Source organism: Cryptomeria japonica, chromosome 10 (assembly GCF_030272615.1).
Source record: "Cryptomeria japonica chromosome 10, Sugi_1.0, whole genome shotgun sequence".
Classification (NCBI taxonomy): Eukaryota; Viridiplantae; Streptophyta; class Pinopsida; order Cupressales; family Cupressaceae; genus Cryptomeria; species Cryptomeria japonica.
Genome location: NC_081414.1, coordinates 173,695,317 through 173,721,118, shown reverse-complemented (window position 1 = coordinate 173,721,118; position 25,802 = coordinate 173,695,317). Strand labels below are relative to the sequence as shown.

At 38.5% G+C, this 25,802-nt stretch overlaps 1 protein-coding gene across 2 annotated transcripts; it reads right to left on the bottom strand.

Moving 5' to 3' along the window:
* Positions 1-1,399: 1,399 nt before the first annotated feature.
* Positions 1,400-5,036, bottom strand: LOC131067166 (pentatricopeptide repeat-containing protein At5g27110-like). Of its 2 annotated transcripts, XM_058002114.2 has the most exons (2): positions 3,737-5,036; positions 1,400-3,568 (listed from the first exon to the last, which is right to left on the bottom strand). In XM_058002114.2, the coding sequence occupies exons 1-2, from the start codon at positions 4,761-4,763 to the stop codon at positions 1,941-1,943; spliced, it is 2,655 nt and encodes an 884-aa protein (XP_057858097.2). In that variant the 5' UTR covers positions 4,764-5,036; the 3' UTR covers positions 1,400-1,940. The 2 variants fall into 2 exon arrangements, with proteins under 2 accessions (XP_057858097.2, XP_057858095.2); XM_058002112.2 differs by having other exon boundaries at positions 1,401-5,035.
* Positions 5,037-25,802: the final 20,766 nt, after the last annotated feature.

The window sequence follows — 25,802 nt, the reverse complement described above, 5'->3', positions numbered from 1 at the left end:
TTCTTTATGACTTCTATTAAGGTGAAGCTTTTTTGGGCTTTTTTTGTTGTTTTCTTGTGTGGTGGAGGATCTCTTCTCCCAGATCTTTGTTGGCCCATTTATGGGTTTTGTAGCTTTCTTTGGATTCATTTGTTTGGATCATTTAGGCTCTTGTATTAAAAAGGATATTTTGATAAATGGGGAGGCTATGTGGTGGTCCTCTTATAGTGTGATTTGTCATTGTTGGATTCACTTTATTACCGTGGTTGTCTTGTTTGCACCCAGATTTTCTTCTTTGATGGGTATGATCTACTTTAGTTTGGGGCTTGTGTTTGTTCTGAATTTTTGGGTTCGTTGGTGTTAGAGTGAATTCTCTAGATGGTGAAATAGAGGGGGTCACCTCTGAGGTTTTTATTGTGAATGACATAGAATGGGTTGTTCTTATATGGCATGGTACTCTTTCTACCTTTTCTCTTCCCCTTCTTTTCAGATGTTCACACATTTTGTTTATTGTTCTTTTCTTTCTTTTGCCGGGAAGGATGAGTTACAAATGCAAGATGTTTTCTAGTGATTGTGAGAATCATTTGCTTGCTGCCATAGAGGAGGTTGTCACTATTGGATGGCTCCCGCTTTGTATATCTATATTCTTGGTTCACTCTCTTAAATCAATTATGCTTTGCTTGGTTTTGCACTAGCATGGTTTGTCATTGTGTTTCTTTAAAATTCTTATAGCCATAATCATTTTGAGTTCCTTTTGTTTATACTTATCGTGAATCAAAACATTTTTGAGATGTCCTATTTAGCTCTCTCCCAATCACCTAAAATTACTTCTCTCATTAGTAATATAAATAAATCTCATCATATACAATTTTGTAATATCATGTATATTCCATTACAATGCAATATAAATTGTGATTTTATTTTTATATATAAAAATGTTCTTCTATTTTTTCTAACATTAATACAATGCAATATAAATTGTGATTTTATTTTTATATATACAAATTCTATTATCTTCTCTTTGACATCAATCTCTAAATATTATTATGTGATTTTTTCAAGTGTCATGCATATTTATTGGTTACAATATGAATACAATTGTAATTTTTTACTACATATAAACTATAATAGTTTATTTTTAATTAGAACCAAACAAATTGAAATCAAATTAAATTAAAAAATATTTGTGAATTCACAAATCTATAAGAAACCTCACCAAGCAAAGTGATGCAAAACAACATTACAATAATTTGACCATAAATGAGATAAAATCTACACGCACTTCTATTAAATTGTATGCCTAATCTAGAATGTGTGATTTAATATCAAATGAGCAACCTGATATAAGGAAAAGAGAATACAATTAATCCAAACAAAATAATTCTACAAAATGGCAAGGGCTGATTGTGAGCCCTCTTTCAGTTTCTTTTCAATCAAGCATCTTTCCATTTACTTAGAAGTTTTCATCACCATTAATTTCTTCCCATTCTCCACCTCCTATCTACCTTTTCATTTCATACATATGCACATTCCATGAAAATAATTTCATGAAATATCTATATTTATCATAAAACATATCTTTGATAGATACCCCATAGCACATATAAGCAATGATCAGCATTACACTCTATACATCTAATTCTACAAAGCCAACAACATGCTCTAGAATGCCAAATACTCTAAACCCAAAGAAAACACTTTCTAGAAAGTGAAATAGAGCTATGCTAGTCAGTGCACATTAATATAATGCAATCCAACTTTCCATATTGATTCAGTTAGCATCACCAATAACCTCCACAGGAACATTGTCCATGCTTTTAAAATGGTGGGAACAATTTCTCTTCCATCTCTCACAACAATTTCTCTTCCAACAATCTTGGAGATAACTTTCATACCAGCATAACAGTCAGCACATATTCGAAGGTTCTTAACAACTCTAATAGTTGTTGCATGGGGTGTGTTCAACAAACCAAATGCAATTGCCAATTTTTTACTATGGTGGCCGAGAAATAATTCTTTTTCCCTTCGACATCGTTATCTAACTGTCTTGAATCTGGAAAATGCCCTGCTGCTTTCATCTCCCAAGCCAAATTGTCCAACTTTGCATAGATCTCCTGTGCCTGTGGATGTGATCCGTCTCCTACACAAAATGCATGTACTATTTTATGGTCTTCAATCCAACTACATCCAGGGATCTTATTAATTCCTCTATCTTTCATCAACCTCCTTACCATTTGAACCTCATCCCACCTGCCCACTTCTGCATAGATGTTTGAGAGAAGAACATAACTGGCAGCATTTTTAGGATACAGCTCGAAAAGTAGCATTGCTGAAAATACTCCTAAGCCTATATTCATATGTGATCTACAGGCACCAAGAAAGCACAGCCACACAAGCGTTACAGGTTTAACTGGCATCTTAATGATAAAGTTTAAGGTGTCCTCTAGATAGCCAGCACGGGCAAGAAGGTCAACCATGCAAACATAATGATCAACTGTAGGTGTAATAGAATAAGAGTGACTCATTTGATTGAAGTAGGTACAGCCTTCATCCACTAAACCTGCATGACTGCATGCGCATAGAACACAAGCAAAACTTACAATGTCAGGATATATTCCAGAATGCTTCATTAATTCAAAGATTTTGAGAGCATCCTTGCAAAACCCATTTTGTGCATATCCTCCTATCATTGCATTCCATGAGATAACATCTCTTTGAGGCATTGTGTCAAACAGTTCACGTGCCTTGTGTATGCTTCCGCATTTTGCATACATGTCTACCAGAGCATTTCCAACTATAATATCTAACAAATATCCCCCTTCCATTATGCTTTGGTGGATGTACATACCCTGTTCCAAGGCTCCCATTTTGGCACAGGCTGGGAGGATGCTGGCAAAGGTTGCGGAATTTGGCTTTATTGCTGCCAATTGCATTTGCTTGAAAGTTTCCAAAGCCTTTTCAACTAATCCATTTTGTGCATATCCGGCAATCATTGCATTCCACGAGATGACATCTCTTTGAGACATTCTATCAAACAGTTCACGTGCCTTGTCTATAATTCCACACTTTGCATACATGTCTACCAGGGCTGTTGCAACTATACCATCTGACAAAATTCCTCTATCCGTAACGCTTTGATGGATTTCCATACCCTGTTCCAAAGCTCCCATTTTGGCACAGGCAGGGAGGACGCTAGCAAAAGTTGTGGAATTTGGCTTTACACGTGCTAATTGCATTTGGTTGAAAGTTTCTAAAGCCTTCTCAACAAATCCATTCTGTGCATATCCTGCAATCATTGCATTCCATGAGGCAACATCTCTTTGAGGCATTCTTTCAAACAGTTCACGTGCCTTTTCTATGCTTCCACATTTTGCATACATGTCTACCAGAGCATTTCCAACTACAATATCTGACGAAAATCCCCATTCCATTATGCTCTCATGGATGCCCATACCATGATCCAAAGCTCCCATTTTGGCACAGGCAGGGAGGATGCTGACAAAGGTTGTAGAGTCTGGCTTTACACCTGCCAATTGCATGCGCTTGAATGTTTCCAAAGACTTTGCGAGAAATCCATTTTGTGCATATCCTGCAATCATTGCAGTCCATGAAACCACATTTCTGTCAGCAATTTTGTCAAACAGTTCACGAGCCTTATCTAAATTTTCACATTTTCCATACATGTCTACCAGGGCAGTTGAAACTACAGCATCTGACAGAATTTCTCTATCCTCTATGCTTTGATGGATTTCCATACCCAGTTCCAAATCTCCCATTTTGGCACAGGCAGGGAAGATACTGGCATAGGTTGTGGAATTTGGTTTTACGCCTGCCAATTGCATTTGGTGGAAAGTTTCTAAAGCCTTCTCAACAAATCCATTTTGTGCATATCCCGCAATCATGGCATTCCATGAAATCACATTTCTTTGAGGAATTTTGTCAAACAGTTCACGTGCCTTTTCTATGCTTCCACATTTTGCATACATGTCTACAAGGGCTGTTGCAACTACAACATCTGACAAAATTCCTTTATCCTTTATGCTTTGATGGATGTGCATACCTTGTTCCAAAGCTTCCATTTTGGCACAGGCAGTGAGGATGCTGACAAAGGTTGAGGAGTCTGGCTTTAAACCTGTCAATTGCATTTGGTTGAAAGTTTCCACAGCCTTTTCAGCAAACCCATTGTGTGCATATCCTGCAATCATGGCATTCCATGAGATCACATTTCTTTGAGGGATTCTGTCAAACAGTTCACGGGCTTTGTCAATGCTTCCACATTTGGCATACATGTCTACCAGTGCAGTTGCAACCATAACATTTGATAAAATTCCTCCATCCTTTATGCTTTGATGGATGTGCATACCCTGTTCCAAAGCTCCCATTTTGGCACAGGCTGGGAGTACGCTGGCAAATGTAAATTGATCGGGCTGGAAACCTATTTCTTGCATATGGTGAAAGAGTGTGACTGCTTCTTCAGGATACCCATGACTTCTGTATGCCGCAATAATAGTATTCCATGAGACTCTGTCTCGTTCTTTCATCTGGTCAAAGACTTTTCTGGCATCCACCAAACTTCCGCATTTGACATACACGTGAATAAGCTTATTATGAAAAATTGTGCGTGTAGCAAAGGCAAATCGCCTGTGAGCGATGAAAGAGTGGACTTGTTTCCCTTGCGAAAGCGTGTTCTTGAGAATGCAGGTCTGCAATAATTGAAGATATGTAGAGTAGTCTTCAGGGGGGTTGTATGTAGCAAGCAGACTGTGCAACGCCTCCTTCCACATAATGCTGTGAGATTCAGACGAATAGTGGATGGCAATGACATTATGCAGTGTTTTTCAGCCTACGTCTACCACAATGACATTGCCAGTGAGCATTTTCCCTTGAGGATTGACACATCTACTGTTCTCACGTTCGATTCTTCGACTACTCTGGCGTCATGTTTCAATTTATGAGAAAAGTAAAGCATGTCATCAACTAATTTTCTACAGGGAGTTACAGGATATTGCACTTGTTTGGACTCCAATCTCATGTCTGCAAGTTAAGCCAGCCATCAATCAATCTTGAGTGGATGGTAATATTAAAATGAATCTCATTTTAAATTAGGAGGTTATTGAGACTATCAACTTCCAACTTATAAATTAGTAGCTTTCCTCGTCAAGAAAATCACTTCTCTTATAGGGAAGGCAAGTCCCTTCATTAAAGATTCTTCACACTACCTTCAATTCATGAAGGTCTATATGTCACTGAGGATGATATTCTTGTCAATTTAAAATTTTGCCCCTCTTCATCAAAGTCTCTATTCATCATTTTTTTTAGATATATGTTAAGACCGCTTCCTTGGTGCAATTACATGTGTAGAGGGCTTTCTTCACTTTGTCAAGAATCATCTAAATAAATCTAATGACAATGTTATGGGATCACCTCTTTGAACTATAATAACAAATGTCTTCATAGAGTATTTCAAAGAAACTACTCTTAACTCCTTGCTTCTCAGAATGTGGGAATGTTACATAGATGATACTAACATTTAAAGACAATATGGTAAAGAAAAATTAGAAGAATTTCATTCTCACTTAAACATCATAATAGAAAACATTATGCTCAACAAAGGAGGCAACCAAATAGATATAGGCCACTTAGTTTTAGATGTATTTTTATTTGGGTAGTAATATTGATGAGCCTAAAATTGTGAAGGAGGTAATGAAAATGAATGACAGTAAATCTTAGATGGCAATGATGGATGAGGAGATGGTTATACTAAGATAGAATAGTACACGAATATGATTTAGCTACATAAGGGTCAAAAATCTATTGAACACAAATTAGTTTTCAAAAAGAAGTTTAGTTTAGATGGTAGTTTTGAGAAGTACAAAGTTTAATTGGTTTCAAAAGAATTTTCCTAGGTTGAGGGAATTGATATTGGTGAGATATTTTTTCCTATTTCTAAACTAGCATGCATTATATTCTTGTTATCGTGTGCTACTGCATTTGACATCAAGATTGAGAAAATTAATGAGGAAAAAATTTCTTACATGGTGACATGGAGGAAGATACCAACATGCTATAGCCAAATTACTACTAAAATGGATGAGGAAAAGTTGGTTTGTTGATTCAAGACAAATCCCTATATTCTTAGAATGGTGGTTCTAGAATTTTGATTCACATGTTTTTGGGTTGTGATCCATTATATGTAAGTTTGATAAGTGTGTTTATTTCAAATGGGATGATGAATATTTTATTATTATCACTTTATATGTTAATGACATGTTATTTGGTAATGATAATGATATGATTAGGGACTTGAAATTTAACTTTATTTATAATTTGAAATGAAAGAAATAGGAGTTTCTAATATTATTTTATGGATATTGTGTGCTAGAAATGTGGGATCATCCTGCAATGGAAGAAAACACCTCAAACACACACATGAAACATTGCATTAGAGTTACTAATCACAAAAATATGTTAGTGAACCATAAACTCTCAAAATCGTTCTATGCTCCTCTATCCTTAAAGATCCTTAAGATTCAAGGTGGCCCTCACTTGGAAGAGTACTTGATCTCTTGGATGTCAACCTAGAGAACGAGATTTACATGATGATTCTAAGATCAAAATGAATGCAACTAAGATCCTAGTGAATGCTAAGATGATGATATGAATGAAAGCTAATGATGCAAGATGAAAAGCTAGTTATGATCAAGATGGTGGAGATGATATGAGGCTAAGTTAATTCCAAATTGAAGATTATGATGAGCTAATTAAGCTAGATGAAGATGAAAAGGTATGTAATTGATATGCAATTTAGGCTAAATGTTCTAAAATATAATACAATTAAGATAAATGTTATGATTCTAATACTAGAAGACTTAGATGCTTGAAGATGGCAAATGAGCTCCTTGATAACCTACAAAATGACTAAAATTTGGATGCACAAGATTGGGATCTTTGATATGAGACAAGGGCTCATCTTATAGGGTTGAAGGCTTAGAAATGGATGGCCAAGATTGATTACTAATCAAGGGTTGAGATTGAAGGCTTAGCCTTGTGATAAATGTCACAAGGGGGAGAGGGTGAGGATCAATGCGGTCCCACATGTGTGATCCCAAATTTGCAAGCTTAGCCTTGTGACAAGTGTCAAAAGGGGGAGTGGGGTGAAAAGTCAATGTGGTCCCACCTTGGGAGAAGGGGGATATGTGCTCATACATGTGTGAGCAACCTTGGGAAGCCCAAGTGGATTAATTAGGATAATGAGGATATTAGATAGGTTCTAGAAGGATATTAGGATGCTAATGAGAAATGTACGATTAAATAATGCTTTATTTATTTGCAAAGGGGAATTTTAATTAAATGTGAATTTAATCAAAAGGGGGAAAATGGATTTTAATCAAATAAATAAGATTTATTTAATCAAATGGCTAAAGATACTTAATCAAACCTTAGTTTATTTAATAGGTTAGGCTAAAAGAAGGAGATTTAATCAAATATTTAATTTGATTAAAAGGTCAATTAGAAGAATAGGGATATCAATTAAATCTTAATTTAATTAATTGGAAGAATTAGGGATAATTAAATGAATAAAATTCACTTAATTCATTGTGCAACTTTTAGATGTCTACATTTTGCCCCTCTTTAAGTCAACGTGTGACCACATGTTGATTCAAAGAAAAACGCTCGATTTGTTGTCAAAAATTTCGATATGATGATGTCACCAAAATTGTCGATATGATTCCCTGGATATGAAAAATTGATTTCGATATGACACGCTGATGTGATTTTGTCGATATGAAGCTGATATGAGACTAATACAGAGATTTGATATGATAATGATGATATGCCCCCTCAAGCGATAAATTGAGAAAAATTGTGGTTTTTGAGAGAGCAATGCGAAGCATGACGATTTTTTAAATTTTAGCGATGTTTAAATTTTTGATTTTTTTGTGGATTGTTTAATTTTTTATTTTTTTTTGGTTTTTCGAAAATTTATCGCCCGATGGATTTGACTAAAAAAATGATATTTAAAAATGGGGTTAGGACTATGTGTGGATAGCGCATACATGCCCCACATGTCCATTGAGGCATCACAGTTGCCTGCATCAGCATGGGCTATATAAGCCTCCAAGGGCACATTTCCACCTCATTTGTGCACTTGGCTTTTGGAGATTGGAGCTTTGGAGTGGAGAGGAGAAATGCCACCCCCCTACCATATTCATCTAATCGAGCGAGTTCGGCGATATCAGCAGCCTTCGGAATACGACCCACCGGTGAGTTTGATTTTCTAACCCTTCTCGTGATTTTTTAGCTTAGATTTCGCTAGAGTTTGGTAGATTTTTTAAATTTTTAGCGCTAGGGTTTGTTTTTTTCCGCCTTTTTATTTTTGAATTATTTTAGCGCATTTGATTTATATTTTAGGGCATTCGATTTTTATTTTTGTGGAATTGATTATTGCCATAGCGCATATGATAGGTATTTTAGTGCATATAATTAGGATTGTAGTGCACAAGGTAGATTAGATAGTGCATATGAAAACTTTTTTAGCATATTTGATTGATTAAATAGCACATTTGATGTAGTGCATTCAATTATTATTTTAGCGCATATGAAACAACGTGGGTTTTTTTGAAATTTGAGAAATTTATGACATGTGCAATTTTGAATTTTAGGTTCATTATGAAGTTTTACACCCTGTCGATGTGTCGATTTGTGTCATTTGTGTCGATGTGATGTTGATTTATTGATTTTTGCATCGCGGGGTGGTATGAGTCGGTCGTCGATATGAGTCAGTTCGATATGGTTCAAATTTTGGTATGGATCAAGTCAGTCAAAGTCAATATGGGTCAATTTTTGATATGGGTTTGTTTGTCGATATGGGTCAATGTCGTTATAGGTTTGTTTGTTGATATGAGTCAATGTCGTTATGGTTTTGAATTCGATATGGATCTTGGTCGATATGGGTCAATGTTGATATGGGTCAAAGGGTGGTCAAAAGGATGCGTGATTTGCGTCCTTGATGTCAATATGAATCTCAAGAGCAATATGGTTATTGTGTTTGATATGGTGCTTGTTTTTTATATGATACTTGGTCTTTGATATGGATCCTGTTGTCAAAATGGAACTTGGTTTTTCGATATAGGTCTTGATTTGTGATACGATGCTTGATTTTAGATATGGATCTTGATTTGGTTTTCGATATGGGACTTGATTTGGTTTTTGATATGGCACTTGTTGCTCAATGTTTGATATGGGACTGATTGATTGATTCTCGATATGAAGCTTGATTTCGATATGGTTTTTATTTGATTGATAAGATAGTCCTTGTGTGATGTCGTGACTATTGTCACTTGATAGATGCCCCTGTTGTTTGATTGTTGTTTGCTTGATTGCTTAGGATAGATAAAACTGATATAATACCCCCTTATTGATATAGGTCCATCGAGGTGTTCTTCAGTTTCGGTAGAAATACCCGAAGACCTTGTATATGAGAGATCCTTTGACTATCAATGATTTAGCAGTTATAGAGGCTTGCGGTTTGATACATTTGCTAGAGATGTCTTCCTACCGGAAGAATAGGGCTCTACTCACCGCGCTGGCTGAGAGGTGGCACAATGAGAACAACACCTTTCATTTACCCACTGGCAAGATCACAATGACACCCGAGGACGTCTATCGAATTCTCCAAATTCTAATTCGAGGGGAGCTAGTCGTCTATGATGTGGAGGAGGCCGGTGGAACAGATTCTCTATGAGAGGTGTTCAGTGATCCATATATTTTTTGTTATTCAATGGCCTGGTAGGACATGGTGGATAATTATGCCCCACTCCCTGCAGTATTGGCAGGCTTTATCGGTAGCTTCTTGATTCCTAACAGGAGGTCTCATTGGTTGTCGGTTGGACGGGGTCGAGTTCTACGACAGATGGTGCAGCTACACACACGATACGCTTGGGGTATATGTTTGCTCGCTCACTTATATCATGAGCTCCACCAGGTTATCTATGATGAGGTGGCCAGTTTAGCTTTCGAGTGCACCCTACTACAGATTTGGGCATGGGAGCATATAGCAGTGACTCGTCCGATTGGAGATTGATTCAGACCATCAGGAGCACCCTATGTGATGATGCTTAGCTAGGTCGTTTCCCATCCCATGCTCAGGAAGTTAGAGTATTGGAGACAATGGTGTGGAGATCGTATCGGCTTTGTGAGCCTTGGCTCGAGGATGGATTGGAGGTGCCATATTTTTTTTGAGCAAGATTTTGTTGGGTAGGACCCCCTATGTTGTAGAGTGGTTCATTCTTTCTCAGGTATATTGACAATTTGGTCATGTGCAGCCTATGTCACAGGGGATAGCCATGTATGTTGGGTTCATAAGGAGAGGACAGATTGGGGGCCGACATTGGATTTTGCCACAGCCCGGGTCAAGTTCTACTCCTTGCCCTATTGTGTACGGAACATGCAGGCGGACGTAGCAGATGCGGGCATGACAGATGAGTATGCTCACTATATGATGACACACACATTCCCACGATTTACAAGGCCAAGAGAGCCTATTCCTGCATTTGAGGAGGTTGATGATGACGATGATGATCAGGGCTGAGGGGGAGGTCACCGAGGTGGCAGGCGAGGACGAGGGAAAGGCAGAAGGGGTGGGAAAGATGGTAGAGGTGGTATGATTTGTCATGGTTGGGGAGTAGGTGGTGGCGAGGGTTGAGGAGGAGATGAGGGAGGAGATGGGAGGGGTGGTGGGCAGGATGTGATGGGGAGAGGAGGTGGGTGGAGGGAGCAGTTGGGATGAGGAGGGCCAGTGCAGGTCGAGGATGTTGTTGCGGTGGAGGCTGAGGAGAGCTCAGGTGATGACTGATCTGAGGGAGAGATTGATGATTCTTTTTATGAGGAGACTGAGTCTGTTGAGGTTGGTGGAAGAGGAGGGTTGATTGGATTGAGGGGGGTGGAATTTGATGAGGAGGAGGAGGATGTTTAGCCACTTTCTCGCTAGCGGGGGATAGATATGCCCCCACCTGCCCTCGACAGGTTGGTGGTCAGGATCCGCAGCCATCATAGCCATAGATGATACATATTGGAGTGCCTTTGCATCAACAACATGCATAGTCGGCAGGTTTACAGGCTATATTGCAAAGGATATAAGGTCAACTTAAACAGGCCTAGGCATAGGTGACACAACTGCAGAGATAGGTGACCATGGTGTCATTAGAGTGGGACTCAGCCAGAGCCAAGAGGGATAGTGTCATGGCTGAGATAGATAGTGGTCGACAGGGTTTGGAGGCAGTGCAGACATAGATTGCTCAGCTCACAACTGAGTGGGATACTTAGAGGGATCATCGGGGTTGGATAGAGGAGATAATGCAGACCCTACGATAGGCCACCACACAGGGAGTGACAGGCAAGACTATCTAGAATCTCGTCTATCAGACCGAGTGGGCCACTTATTATAGAGATTCATACTTTGCGACGGTGCCGACAGCTCAGTGGGCTCCTAGCTATGCAACCAGTTCTCAGTGGGGTGGATCTCACAGACATGGAAGCAGTGAGGGGGTCATGGGACCTAGGAGGGATGCCCCTAGCAGCAGCACAAGTGCAGGTAGCTCGAGCTCTCGGTCAGCAACTTCTGGAGGTGGCTACGTCGATCCTGCTCCTTGACTATGATCATAGATGTTGATATTGTACCCTGATATATTTATTGATATATACACACATCATTGTATTTTTATTCTCCCTCTCAATATGGTACATTGATGTATTTTGATCCCATTGATATGATACGTTGATGCTCTCATTGATGCTCTAATATGATGTTCTGATGATCTGATTGATTATTGATGTTCATTGATTTCCTTGACATTGATGTTGTTTGATTTGATGGACATTGTTATTGATATGATATCCAGGGACTTTGGACATTTTATTGCTTCACTAATGATTGGCTTTGACTTGTATCATTGATTTTCCTTTGGATCAGTATGTGGTCACACATATGCATGATGATATAATAGTAGATATTCTTATACATATTATGGATGCAACTACTTTGATTTCAATGAGCTATATGATATGCCTTTGATCTCTATGACTTTTGCTTGGATGATGATGCAGATGATGTGATGTGTGCATTTTTTATTTTTATGATCTAAATGCTTCTATGATGATTGCAATGTATGTCTAATGGATACTATATGTTTGGAAGGTGATATGCCTATGATGGTTGGATTTGATGATTGCAGATGCTTATGATTGTGCAAATGTTTCTAACATGTTTTGTGCTTTTATGTTTTTTGGATAATGCGATCTAGAATGCCAAATGTTCTTGATATGATATGCACTATGATAGTGATGTAAAATGCGATAATGATTTTAAACATAAAATGTATCTTGAAAATGAGATGTATGATGTGAGATGTATCTTGAAAATGAGATGTATGAAATGAAATGCAAGATTTTAAAATTATATGACGATGATAATGATAATGATACGCAACTTAATGTTATCTTAATATGATATGGTAATTGTAGTCACACAAATCTGTCTAGTTTAATTAAATGAATATTTCGTATTTATTTGATTAAAAATCCACTAGCCATCAGTTAATTAAATAAATATTTAATTAATTCATCTTCAAACATTCTCCTATTAATTAAATAAATTATTCAATTTATTTTAATTGATTCATTAAACCACATACAAATCAATTAAATAAATAAAATCTATTTATTTAATTAAATCCCCCTTTTCCTCTTTTAAATAAATTAAATAAAACATTTATTTAAATCATTATCCCACCCCATTTGCATTTTCCTACAAATGCAACTTGCACACATTTATTGAAATAAATGAATTTTTATTTTAATAAAATCCTATTTTCCCTCACCCACCAAATCCACTTGCAAAATCTAATCCCCTTCTAGATTCTTCTAACCCCTTCCTAACTAGCTTAATCCATCCCCTAATTATTGTCACATTCCTAAGCAAAATGGAGTCACTTCTCAAAGACTCCAAAGTCTTTGAAAAGCATTTAATGCTTTGTGTGTTCAACAAATTAACCCCCAAAATCTTCCAAGACCACTAATGGCTCTTACATGACCATTTATGGCTCTTACATAACCATTTATAGTTATTTCAAACTTGTCCCCCTAAACATTTATTGTTTTGACCATATTCATCCATTTCACATTTGCACAAGAGTTTATCCATTGGATAAAAGCTTTATTCTTTGAATAAAGAGTTTATTCATTCAACCAACCTTGACTTTAACTCCCAAGGTCATGTCAAGCATTTAATGCTTATTCCCTCCCCTCTCAACCTATCTCACATTGACACTTGTCATCCTGGGATTGGGTTGAAAGCCCTCACATGGATTTGAAATCATTCAATCCTGACCCTTGTTGAGATTGCTCAATCTCAACCATCCATTGCTCCATTTTTCCTATAAATAGAGCCCATTTCTTCATAATCCAGATCCTGAAAACTTGTATGCATTTAAGCTATAGGCATTTTAAGAGAGCATTTTAGCATAATTAACTAATATCTTGTCTTTTTGGATAAAATCAATCATTTTAGCATCAATAGCATAGTATTAGCTTTTCATTTCACATTTGGAGCACAATACTACAATCTCAATCCTCCATAAGAATCCATAGTGCAAAAAGCTGCTGAGAGCTACACTATTTTGGAACTTGGAGAGGAGAGGAACAAGGGAGAAGAAGCTAAGAGCATGTTAGGAGGTATTTGGAGATGCCTCATCCTATTTGCTTCTTTAGTTAAATATACTTTCATGTTTTTAGTGTCTCTCTTGATATGCCTTTTTAGATTAGTTTTTGATTGACTAACACTAACTGTTTCTTGTCTTGTGTGTGGGTTTATCTTAGACTAACCTTGTCCAATTTGCAGGGCATCATTTGGTGAACCCAACGTGAATCGAAACACCAAAAAAATATCATCTTTTTGGCAAACTAACATTTTTGAATGTTGAATTTGTCACACAGGTTGCGCTTTGGTGCTATTGAACACGTTCTAGTGCTACCGACACTTTCTCTTTTAGTGCTATTGTTCTTACAATAGCGCTATTGTCCAAATTTCAATGCTTTTGGATTTGTTTTGGCGCGTTTGTTGTTCTTCTAGCGCTATTGAAAATCTTTCAGCGCTTTTGCCTCTGGCTTTACCCTTCTTTCAGCGCTTCTGTGTTAAATAGCGCTTCTGTTTAAACGCAGACTAGCGCTATTGCAACAGAATGTTGTAAAACTCACCTTGTAACCAAAAAATTGAAAATCTTAGGCTTGTGGAAGCCCCCCCTTGGACATAGATTTTACTAACTATTTATTGTTTGTGCAGGTTTTAAAACTCACCACTAAAAATCACAAATTTTCCTTTGGTGCATTAAAAACTTGAAACAAATTTTCATGCTTTCTAGTTAGGATCATTTGTCTTTTTGGTGCTTAAAATCAACAAACAAATTTGATTTCCTTGCATCAAACTAAAGAGATTTACAATCCACACTTCCAATTTTGGTGCACATAAAATACACAATCCATTTGTTTTGATTTTTGCAAACAAATTTTACTTCAAGCAAACGTGTATTTCATTAAGTTGACTAGGATTTCCAAATTCTAGATTACAAAACACATTGCCTTTGAAGTTAAAAAGAACACCATGGCTATTGGAGCAACATCTCCAAATAGTTAGACCACATTTTGAAATGGTGGATTAAAAAGAACAAGTGTCTTTCATGCTTGGCACACTTGTGCAAAAGGTTGGTTGAGTGGTCCCACTTCTAACACACACTATCCTCTCCCTTGGCTTTCGTGGTCCTAGGTGCAAGAGAAAAGTGTTAGTAACACTCAAAATTTTATCTTTTTAAGAGAGGCCTGCCAAGGGATCGATACTCTTGGGAACGACCTCGAGCGGTAAATCCTTCGAGCCGCTATAGAAATTAGGTGAGAGCGAAAGCTGTAGCCTTGGGTATAGCTGTTCCTACAGTGTAACTGGCCAAAAGGACAAATGGGCCCCACCACCAGTTACAAGGCTCTTAAGTGAGTCACTACAGAATGAACTTATGTCCAAAAACATCGAACATGACTAAACACCTTTAAGTAGTAGCCCACCCATTCTATTGATTGAGAATATTTGCGATATAATTTAGTGCAAGAGCATAGATGGTTTTGCTCCCAAGATACTCACCATACATATTTCCTTGAGTAGAAACATAGCTTTTTGAAAAGTCACTTATGGCTTGATAAAAGTGGTGACTCCCCCATCATAGGGATCATCTATTTGTTATGCTCGTGCAAGACTTATTATATCACATCCTTACCTGCCACGGCGAGATTCATAAGGTATGTAGTACCAAATTCGAAGAAATATCAAGATGTGGGCTAAATTTATTATAACTGGCCATTTGACCTTAGGGATAAAAAGTGTTTGAAGTGTGTTCATTTTAAAGACCAAGTGCAAATTGAGCCGACTTCAGGCTTTGGAAATACACCTTAAAATACATCTAAAGGAAGGGTCATATACAAGTCCAAGGATTGGGTTGATCTAGACCCATACTCATTTGTGCCTTTTTAGGCAACATTCTTGTGTTTGTGTGCTTGCTTTGTTTTCTTGTCAAAGAAACATCAAAAGAAGATCACTTCCAAAAACAAAGTATTCATCCAACCAAACATTTTTCAAAACAAACAAACACATCAAAAACAAAGTATTCAGAATCATTGAACCGCAGAGCTTTTATGCAATATAGAGCTCTAAGTTACCACAAAAACCAAGGAGGTAAGATTAATCCCAACTTTTTCCCAAACACCTGTATCAACTATAACACAACTCGAGAAATACCACCAACACCTGAAAGGGAAGAGGTAGAGTTTGTCCCATTTGTGACACAAAGTTTTTATTGAAGTTGAAAACAGTTTTCATCCATCTCATACATCATCATTTCATCATCAATCCATTCCAAACTCTCAAAACATTAAGAGGTTCTTGTCCCAAGTTCTCTTTTAGATATTGCTTGAATCAAACACTTCATATCACTTTTAGATTGTTTCTACATCTAGGATAAGCTCATCCTAAGAGACACATCTACGCAGGTTAAAACTAGTTCATGAGTGAATCCTCTCATTACTAGGTAGTTCAATCTATAACACATCTCAGATTTCTCTACACCTTATCACATCCAACCTTATCAAACAAACAAGCAATTCAAAGAAGGAATTTTGGTTACATCTACCTTAAAAGTGCTAGAGATCCACATGCAACACAATTCACCAATCATCAATCTCTCATTTCATCAAAAACTCATCATCATTTTCACTCAACTTCAACAAAGACTCATAAACAAAATGGCTCAAACCCGATCACAGTCAAGGCAACGAGAAATAGAAATAGAAGAAGAAGAAGAGGAAAATCTCAATGAATTTCAAGAAGCACTTGGAGGAAATTCAAATGATGAAAACCCAAGTACTCCTACTCCTACAACAATAGAAAGGGCTCAGCATAACCCTCTCTTTAATAGACTATTTGATGAAATACTCAGGAGCAATGCAGATGCTCACTTCTTAAAACTCGCTCAAGAAGGAGCCAAACTCCCCTCTGACTTTGATCTTGCCCAATTAAGACAAGCATCAGAAAGACAAAGTCGCCATAAAGAGGAAAGAGGTAGAGATCCCATCAGATATAACATTCCTCGAGGTAACCCACCACCTCCTCCTCCAACTTAAATGGAGATGTTGCGGCAACAAGTCGAGAATCTCACCCAACAACTTCATAGTGGTGTCAAGACCAACCAATTCTCACTCAATGACATCTGTCCCTATCCTTTTGATAGGAATCTTTATATGCCACCCTTTCCACGAGGATTCGAAACACCCAAATTTGAAAAATATAGAGGAAAGGGGGATCCCCATGATCATGTCAGAGAATTTCATTCTGCTTGTCTCGAAGTGGCATATGAAGACACCTACCTAATGTGCCTTTTTCCCCAAAGCTTGGGAGGAACAACCACATCATGGTTTTCCCGACTACCAGGTGGCATTAGAACATTTGAGGAACTCATCCAGAAGTTCCTAGCTCATTACTCTCATAACATTGAACGCGACATTACCATGGCTGATCTGTGCAACACTAAACAAAAACCAGGTGAACTATTCTCAGTATTCCTGCAACGATGGCGCCAAATGTCTAGCAGACGTTCTCTTCAGTTACCTGAACGAGAACTAGTGGAAATACTCATTTCCAACTTAAACGAAGAAATGGAATTTCACCTGGATGTCAAAAACATAGACTCTTTTAATGATATGATCACCAAGGGTTTGAAATGTGAAAGGGCACTCATCAAGAAAGAACTCATCAAAATCTTTAATGAACCAAAAGATGGTCCTCGCCCATGCTTCAATAGTGATAAACCAAGCTTCTGGAATAAGAACAAGAATATCGTCAATGATGGGGTTGTGGATGCCCGGACCATACAAAATGCACAACCTATGGTTCGGTTTGCAGGACAAAATCCTCCACCTCAGAATAACACAAATATTCCTTCCAATCAAGGTCGCATCACATCTCATGATGAACCAAGACCTCGTCAGCAAAAACAGAAACGAACATACACTCCCTTAGGGGAACCCATTGAAACAGTATTGCGACAACTCATTTCTCAAAATTTGGTCACTCTACCTAAACTATCAAACTATGAGCCTCAAGTCAAACCGGCATGGTGGAGAGATGCTGAACACTATGAATTCCATCAAGGGAGAGGACACAAGACAAGTAATTGTCACCGATTAAAAGATCTCATTCAGGATCTTATTGACCGAGGAGAAATTGAAATTGAAGGACATGACCCAAAAACAACAAATAATGATCATCTAATGTTCAAAAATCCACTTCCATCACAAGATCAAAGGGGTCCTTCCACTTCCAGGCGAGGCACTCATACCATAGATTATACGCAGGCTGCATATAATTACACTGTAAATCATCTGTATGATGCCAGTGAACAAGTTGCAACCATAACCTTCAAAAATCCCAACTCAAATTGCAATGTTGTTACGCGTCGCGGCAAAGTGACCATCAAGGCAGCTCCACAAGGCACCACCTCCATCCCAAAGCAGTACAATCTTGTGGAACAATTAGACAAAACGACTGTGCTTATATCCATTTTAGAGCTTTTGCGCCTATCGCCATCTCATAAAACTATCTTGGATCAAGCACTCCAAGAGGCGTCAGTTCCTGCAAATCTGAATACAAACCAATTTCAAGCCATGGTTGGAAGTCTAAAGTCATCACCTTGTCCCACTTTTTCTGAAAGTGACAACTCTTCCTTCCAACAACCTCATAACGCTTCACTACACATTGAAGGCTTTATCAACCAGCATAGAATCAAGCGAGTCTTGATCGATAATGGAGCAGGCCTGAATATTTGTACACTATAGTTGGTCACAGCATTGGGATATGCAGTAGAATCAGTGGATCCTCGTAAGAAGATCACAATCAAAGCCTATGACGATGCAGAGCGTTCTTCCAAAGGAGCTGTGGTACTACCAATCCGAGTGGGCCCTGTGGTAGAGCACATCATCTGCCAAGTTCTGGACCTTCCTCTACCATACAATCTATTGTTAGGAAGACCTTGGATACATGCCATGCAAGCCGTTCCATCTACCTACCATCAACGTATCAAGTTCCCACATAACGGTGTAGAGATCACAATCCTGGGCGATGCAAATCCTTTTGCGTATTGCCATAATATCAACCATCAACCAAAGATTACTGTTCCTAATAATAGAGAAGCCATTTCCTCCACATCATATATAAGTCCAGCCTCTCATGCCATTTCAAACACCACTATACCCAAGCAAGAAAAGCTTAAGATGAAAATAGTAGAGGAAGGTCCCGGGGAATACAACTTGAGTCAACTCTTTTGTGTGGGACAGATGCCAACTTCTCCTAGAACACATGGTAAACCACAGCAATTACTCCAGCAACCACTGATCATGCCAGCATGTGCTTTGACGCCTTTCATCCTTGGAAAGAATCAAGAAGAAGAAACCCAAGATGAGGACTTAGCGGACTGGATTTATAAAGATCCCATCACCACTGATATACCGCAAGTTAAACTTCCTACAGATTAGTATGGCAAAGGCCTCCTCATTATGCAAAGAATGGGATATGATGGTCAGAGTGCTTTGGGCTATTGCAAACAAGGACGACATGAACCTCTGCTACCAGAATTAAAGCCCAAAGGTAATACAGGCCTAGGCTTTGAAAAATAGATTTTTCCTAAACTAAAATTCAATGGAAAACCCAGCAAACCATTATATCAGCCTACTGCCAAAAGGACACCTTTCATTATCAAAGCAGCATCAAGCACCATCCCAACTGCCCCACCGAGGCTCAAAACCCTAACACCACCATCTACAATACCAATCATCCCACCAAGCGAATCAATAATCCCATCAATAACACCAGTCGCAGCAGCAACTGTATCAGAACCCGCAACAGCATCTATGGCACCAGCAGTTCCAGCAGAAGCAACTGAGTCAACATTACCGACACTCCCCGTACCAAATCCTTTAATCCCCATCAACTTTCTTGCAACACCAATCACTACAAAGGTACATCAACCAATCACACCTGCAGTATTTAACTCCAAAGACATCCCAGTATGGTATAGTAATCGGATGCTCGAAAGTGACTCAAAGACCGACTCACATGAGTGGGAATTTGATTCTGTACAGCTTAACACTTCAGATGAGGAAGACACATCACCACCTCTACCACGCAAAGACATCCCTGTTTACGGAGAAGCACAGATAAAGACCACTTGGGTTCCTGAGCTGGAAACATCTTCCACAGACCCTACGTCTCATCCTATGCCTGATTCTGACAAGGAGAGTACCATTAACGACCTTCACCATAACGTCTTAACCCTCACTGATACATCTAACGCACTTAACCTAATCGATGAAGTAATGCCCATTATCCACCCTGAACTCATCGAATGGAACCAACCAAATCCCCCATGTCTTGACTTCTTCCAAAACGATGAGGCCATCATTGACTTTTTGGAATTAAGGGATAACCTACCAAGCGGGGATCACAAAGTTGGATTCGCCATTGAACTTAGTAGTGCAGCATACTTCGGGGCGGATGCCAAACCTTTCAGCTGCAAAAATATAACAATAAAACATGGATCTTCCAGTGAAAACCACACTGTGGCACTGTTTGATCCAACAAAAGTAAAAAGAAAGAGCGTATCCAATGGTGAAAACCTCTCTAAGGTGCCTGAGGATGAAGGGTTTGACATTCTCCCTGCTAGTACACAACAGGAATGATCAATGATTTTCATAGAGGAAACCAAAGAATACAATGTGGGGACTCCTGAAAATCCTCATCTCATACATCTAGCATCTCTTCTCACTCCAGAAGAACAGCCTAAGTTTATAGAGTTCTTCCAGAAGCGTTAGATCAACTTTGCATGGTCATATGCAAACATGCCTGGGCTTGATCCTAATTTAGTCATGCATCACCTCACCATAGCAGAAGGAGCCAAACCTGTCAAGCAGAAGCTTCGTAAGATGCATCCTCAGATTGCAGTGCTAGTCAAAACAGAACTCAAGAAACTCCTAGATGTTGGTTTCATTAGACCAATTGATTATGCAGAATGGATCTCCAATATTGTGCCTGTCGGCAAGCCAAAAGGGGGCATCCGCATTTGTACTGACTTCAGAGATCTAAACAAGGCATGTCCTAAAGATGACTTCCCCTTACCAAATATCGACATCATAGTGGATCTAACAGCCGGACATGCCATGCTTTCACTCATGGATAGCTTTTCAGGATACAATCAGATAAAAATCACACCAAAAGATCAACATAAGACAGCCTTCACCTGTCCATGGGGCACATATTGCTAGAATGTGATGCCTTTCGGTCTAAAGAATGCAGGAGCGACCTATCAAAAAGAAATGACCACCATCTTCCATGACATGATGCATACTATGATGGAAGATTATGTTGATGACTTACTAGCAAAATCACTCACCAGAGAAGGGCATCTCCACATCTTAGATAAAATCTTTGATAGACTGGATCAATACCGTGTTCAACTCAACCCAAAGAAATGTGTCTTTGGAGTAACCTCTGGGAAAATTCTAGGATACATTGTCTCAAGCAAAGGTATTGAGGTCGATCCAGCAAAGGTTAAGGCAATCATGGACATGCCACCACCAAAGAATATCAGTCAGCTAAGGACATTACAAGGACGGCTGCAATCCATCCGAAGATTCATTGCACAATTGGCTGATAAGTGTCATCCTTTTACACACCTGCTACACAAGAACATCCGCTTTCAGTGGGATGCCCGATGCCAACAAGCATTTTAGATGCTTAAAGACTATCTCATGAATCCACCATTGCTGATGCCACCAGATCCAAGTAGACCGTTGTTACTCTATATCTCAGCAACAAGTACAGCATTGGGTGTACTACTGGCACAACATAATGCAGAAGGGAAACAGTGTGTTGTTTACTACATCTCTCGCACACTGGTGGGCTATGAACTCAATTATACACCTATTGAGCGAGCTTGCCTAGCAGTAATCTTAGCAGCCACTAAACTAAGGCACTATCTGTTAACCCACAAAGTACAACTCATTGCAAAGATTGATCCACTCAAGTATTTACTCAGCAAAGCAGCATTGATAGGCCGCTTGGCCAAATGGGTGATGATTCTAAGTGAATTTGACATTGAGTATGTAGACCGTAAAGCTATCAAAGGGCAGGTTATTGCAGATCAATTGGCCGATGCACCTCTCATAGGCGATCATCCTCTCATTTCCAATTTTCCAGACGAAGAGATATTCATGATCACAACAACACAACCATGGAAACTTTACTTTGATGGTTCATACACTAGGCATGGCTCGGGGGCAGGCATCCTATTTATCACACCTCAAGGTGATAGCATCCTGAAGTCTTACGGGCTCACATTTCCATGCACTAACAACATAGCAGAGTATGAGGCCTTGATCATAGGACTCAGGCTAGCCGTACAATGGAAATTACAAGAACTACAAGTATATAGCGACTCCCAACTGGTCATTCGACAAGCAACTGATGAATATCAGACCAAGGATGATAAACTCATGCCATATAAGAAAATGGTGGACACTCTAAAGACATCATTTACTACTCTCACTTTTGAGTAGATACCAAGAGATCAGAATCGAGCTGCTGACGCTATGGCTACCATCGCATCTCTCCTAGATCTTCCACAGAATTCAACACGCTACGAGTTCTTGGTCGAATAGCTTTGGATTCCCGCTTATGATATCCCCGAATCCGAAATGATATGTTACCTTGTCGGTTCTGAATCCCCATGGTATGGTGAATTCTACACCTATCTCCGCAATCACACCCTTCCTCCCAACCAATTGAATAACCAACGTAAAACCTTCATTCGCCAAACTGCTCAATATACCATTATTGCCGAAACCCTATACCGACGCGGTCTTGATGGTACACTCCTTCGATGTCTGGAACAAGATGAGATAACAAAGGCTTTGGAAGAAGTCCATGAGGGAATTTGCGGGACTCACTCAAGTGGTCCGTCACTAGCCAAGAAACTCCTACACAATGGATACTATTGGCCATATATGAAAAAGGATTCCTACTACTTTGTCAGAAAATGCAAGAAATGTCAAGTTCATGGCGACCTGATACATGCACCAGCCCAGGAACTGCAACCAATCACAACACCATGGCCTTTTTGTCAATGGGGCTTGACCTTGTGGGTAAGATTCATCCATCTTCATCCAATGGCCACAAATTCATTATTACCGCCACCGAATATTTCACAAAGTGGATCAAAGCTGTTCCACTTACCCAAGTCACTAGCAAGCAGATCGCCTCATTCATCCTCAACTACGTCATCTGCCGGTATGGTGTGCCCATGTCCATCATCACAGATAACGGTCTTCCTTTCAAAAATCGGGATGTCCACGAACTTTGTGAGAAATTTCATATCCAACAGTGCTTTTCTACTCCCTATTACCCACAAGGCAATGGTCAGGCCGAAGCATCCAATAAAAACATATTAAGAATCCTCAAGAAGACAGTCAATGATGTCGGCCGTGATTGGCACGTTCAATTGAATCCAGCACTATGGGCATATCGAACTAGCATTCGAACCCCTACAGGTGCAACTCCTTATTCGTTGGTCTATGGTGCAAAAGCTATCTTGCCTATTGAGGTTGAGATACCATCACTACGGGTTTCCTTGCATAATCTAATAGATGATGAAGCCTACAGAGTATCCCGTCTTCAGGACTTAGAATTACTTGATGAGAAGCGACAAGCTGCATACAATCATCTCAAAGCCTATCAACAACGCATGAGCAGAAGCTACAATCACCGAGTTAGACCTCGTACATTTGAGGTAGGTGATCTTGTTCTCTGAGAGAATCCTCACAACCAACCAAACAAAGAACATCAGGGCAAGTTTGAATCAAACTGGCTAGGCCCATATGTTGTCACTGCTGTATTTGGGTCCGGGGCATATTAGTTGGCTACATCAAAAGGAGAACTGCTCGCAGATCCAATCAACAGCATGCACCTCAAATGGTTTTATACCTAAGCTGTACAGAGCATCAGGCTCCCCTACATACTAGAAAATACCAAAAACATTCAGAAAAATGTCCTGAAGAAAATACAAAAACATTCAAAAAAGTAAAGAAAAATCATGCATCCAAACGGTGAACAACCACTCCGGTGGCACCTTGGGTAAGTACGATGGTGAAAACCTGGCAAACAGGTGCCACTCGTAAAGGCTATGGCTCCATTGTCTTTCAGACTTGTTGCGATCACATCTACTTCATACATACATCCATCCATCCTAAACCATGGCTTGTTATTCATCTGCAATTAAGATAGTACTCCATGTGTCTTGCATCCCGCCTTTTCATAAGTCATGTCTAAAACTGGGGGCAATGCCTTTAACCTATTGATGGAAGTGGATTATACATTGTCTTATGATTCATTAAGGTCTTCATTCCAAACAATCGTCAAAATACCAAAAACATTCAAAACAATACAAAATCCAAAAACATCGAAAAATCATACAAAAACATGGCAACACATTGTACATACTCATCCATACAGATACCAAAACAAGCATTGACAAAATACTCACAAAATGACCACTTATCAATCGACCACACAATCCACATCAACACTCAAGAAACTGTCTTCAACAAGGATGCATCCTTCCTTACCAAAACAAAGACAAAAGTGACATTTTCTTTGACAAGAAAATTATGTTAAGCTATCAAATACTTGGTTGATTTGTGAGTACAATCATTTGTTTATCTGTATCGGGATCTTTCAGCATTATTTTGTATCGTTTGTGCATTATTTCCGATGAAGTTCCGGGGCATGTACTAATGGTGTCTACGTGGGAATTTCACCAAGCTACGTGATCTTATGCCAAATGCAGTCATAGATCATTACAGCTTGCTGACTACAGCGTATACCTCGACCATATGGGCATGAACCATTACCAAGGATCCTTATTCTTTATTCTTTATGTATATACTGTTTGTGTGCAGGTACAATGCTCTTTCTTTGGTTCCTCCTACCTCATCCAAACTGGATAAGGGTTTTATCTCTTAGTACAGTATGCACTTGTCTCAGGATATGATCAACCTAAGATCAAGGAGGACGATCCAAGTCATGCACGAACAGAGATAATCCCTGTATGTTCCGCAAGCAATACTCTGGTCAACTTGATCCTTATATCAAGTTGTTTGTATCAACTTGCTATATTAAAATCCATGTAAGGAATACTCAGGTCATCTTGAATCATTATGTCAAGATGCTTGTATTCTCTTCCAACATTTTAAAACTCAATGATGAAAATAGAGCACTATGGATCGTCATTTCATCTCATCTGTTTATATCTTGCATTCCGTTGCATATCATCCATTCACTCATTCATATATAGGATTTATATGCAAATGTGAAAATTAAATTGGTCTTGGATACAATCACGACTGAGTACTCTGATACATCATCAATGCATCATGCAAAGTTTTACAAACCTTGCATTCCTCATGGTCATATCATCATCGCATTTAGTTGCATCTTGCATTAAGTACATTCATGTCATTTTTAACTTAACATTGCATATAGTTCATTTTGGACATTAATTTTCATTAAACATTTGCATCATTGCATCAATCATAAATAATTAGATTCATTCATGGGATTAAATTGTCTTTTGATTATATTAAGTCATTTACTAAGCATTCATATAGTATCAATTATCCATCATCATTTTATCATCCTTTATCATTTATTATTGCATACATTCATTTTTTTAGTTAAAGGTGCATTCATTCATTATTAAGTATCTTATTATGCTCATTTTAGGATTCATTCACATTGCATTCATTATCATCTTTTTAATTGCATTAAGGTGCAGTTATTAAAAACATTCATTATAATATCATCACATTATCATTTGTACTTAAATCATATTTAACGCATTTAGAATCATAAATCCACTTGTTTATAAAACATTGGTTCATACCATTTTATAAATATCCATTTTACATATGCATTCATTTAAACATTATCATATAACCATTTGTACTTTACATTTTGTTTATTCATATTACATTCATCTAAAATCATCTAGATGCATATCCCTACATAACATCATTCATTCGACCATTGCATTAACATCATCACATAAATCATCTCATTATTATATCAAAATAGGAAACACCAAAATCCTGTTCATAAATCATCATAAGCATACATCCTCATCATG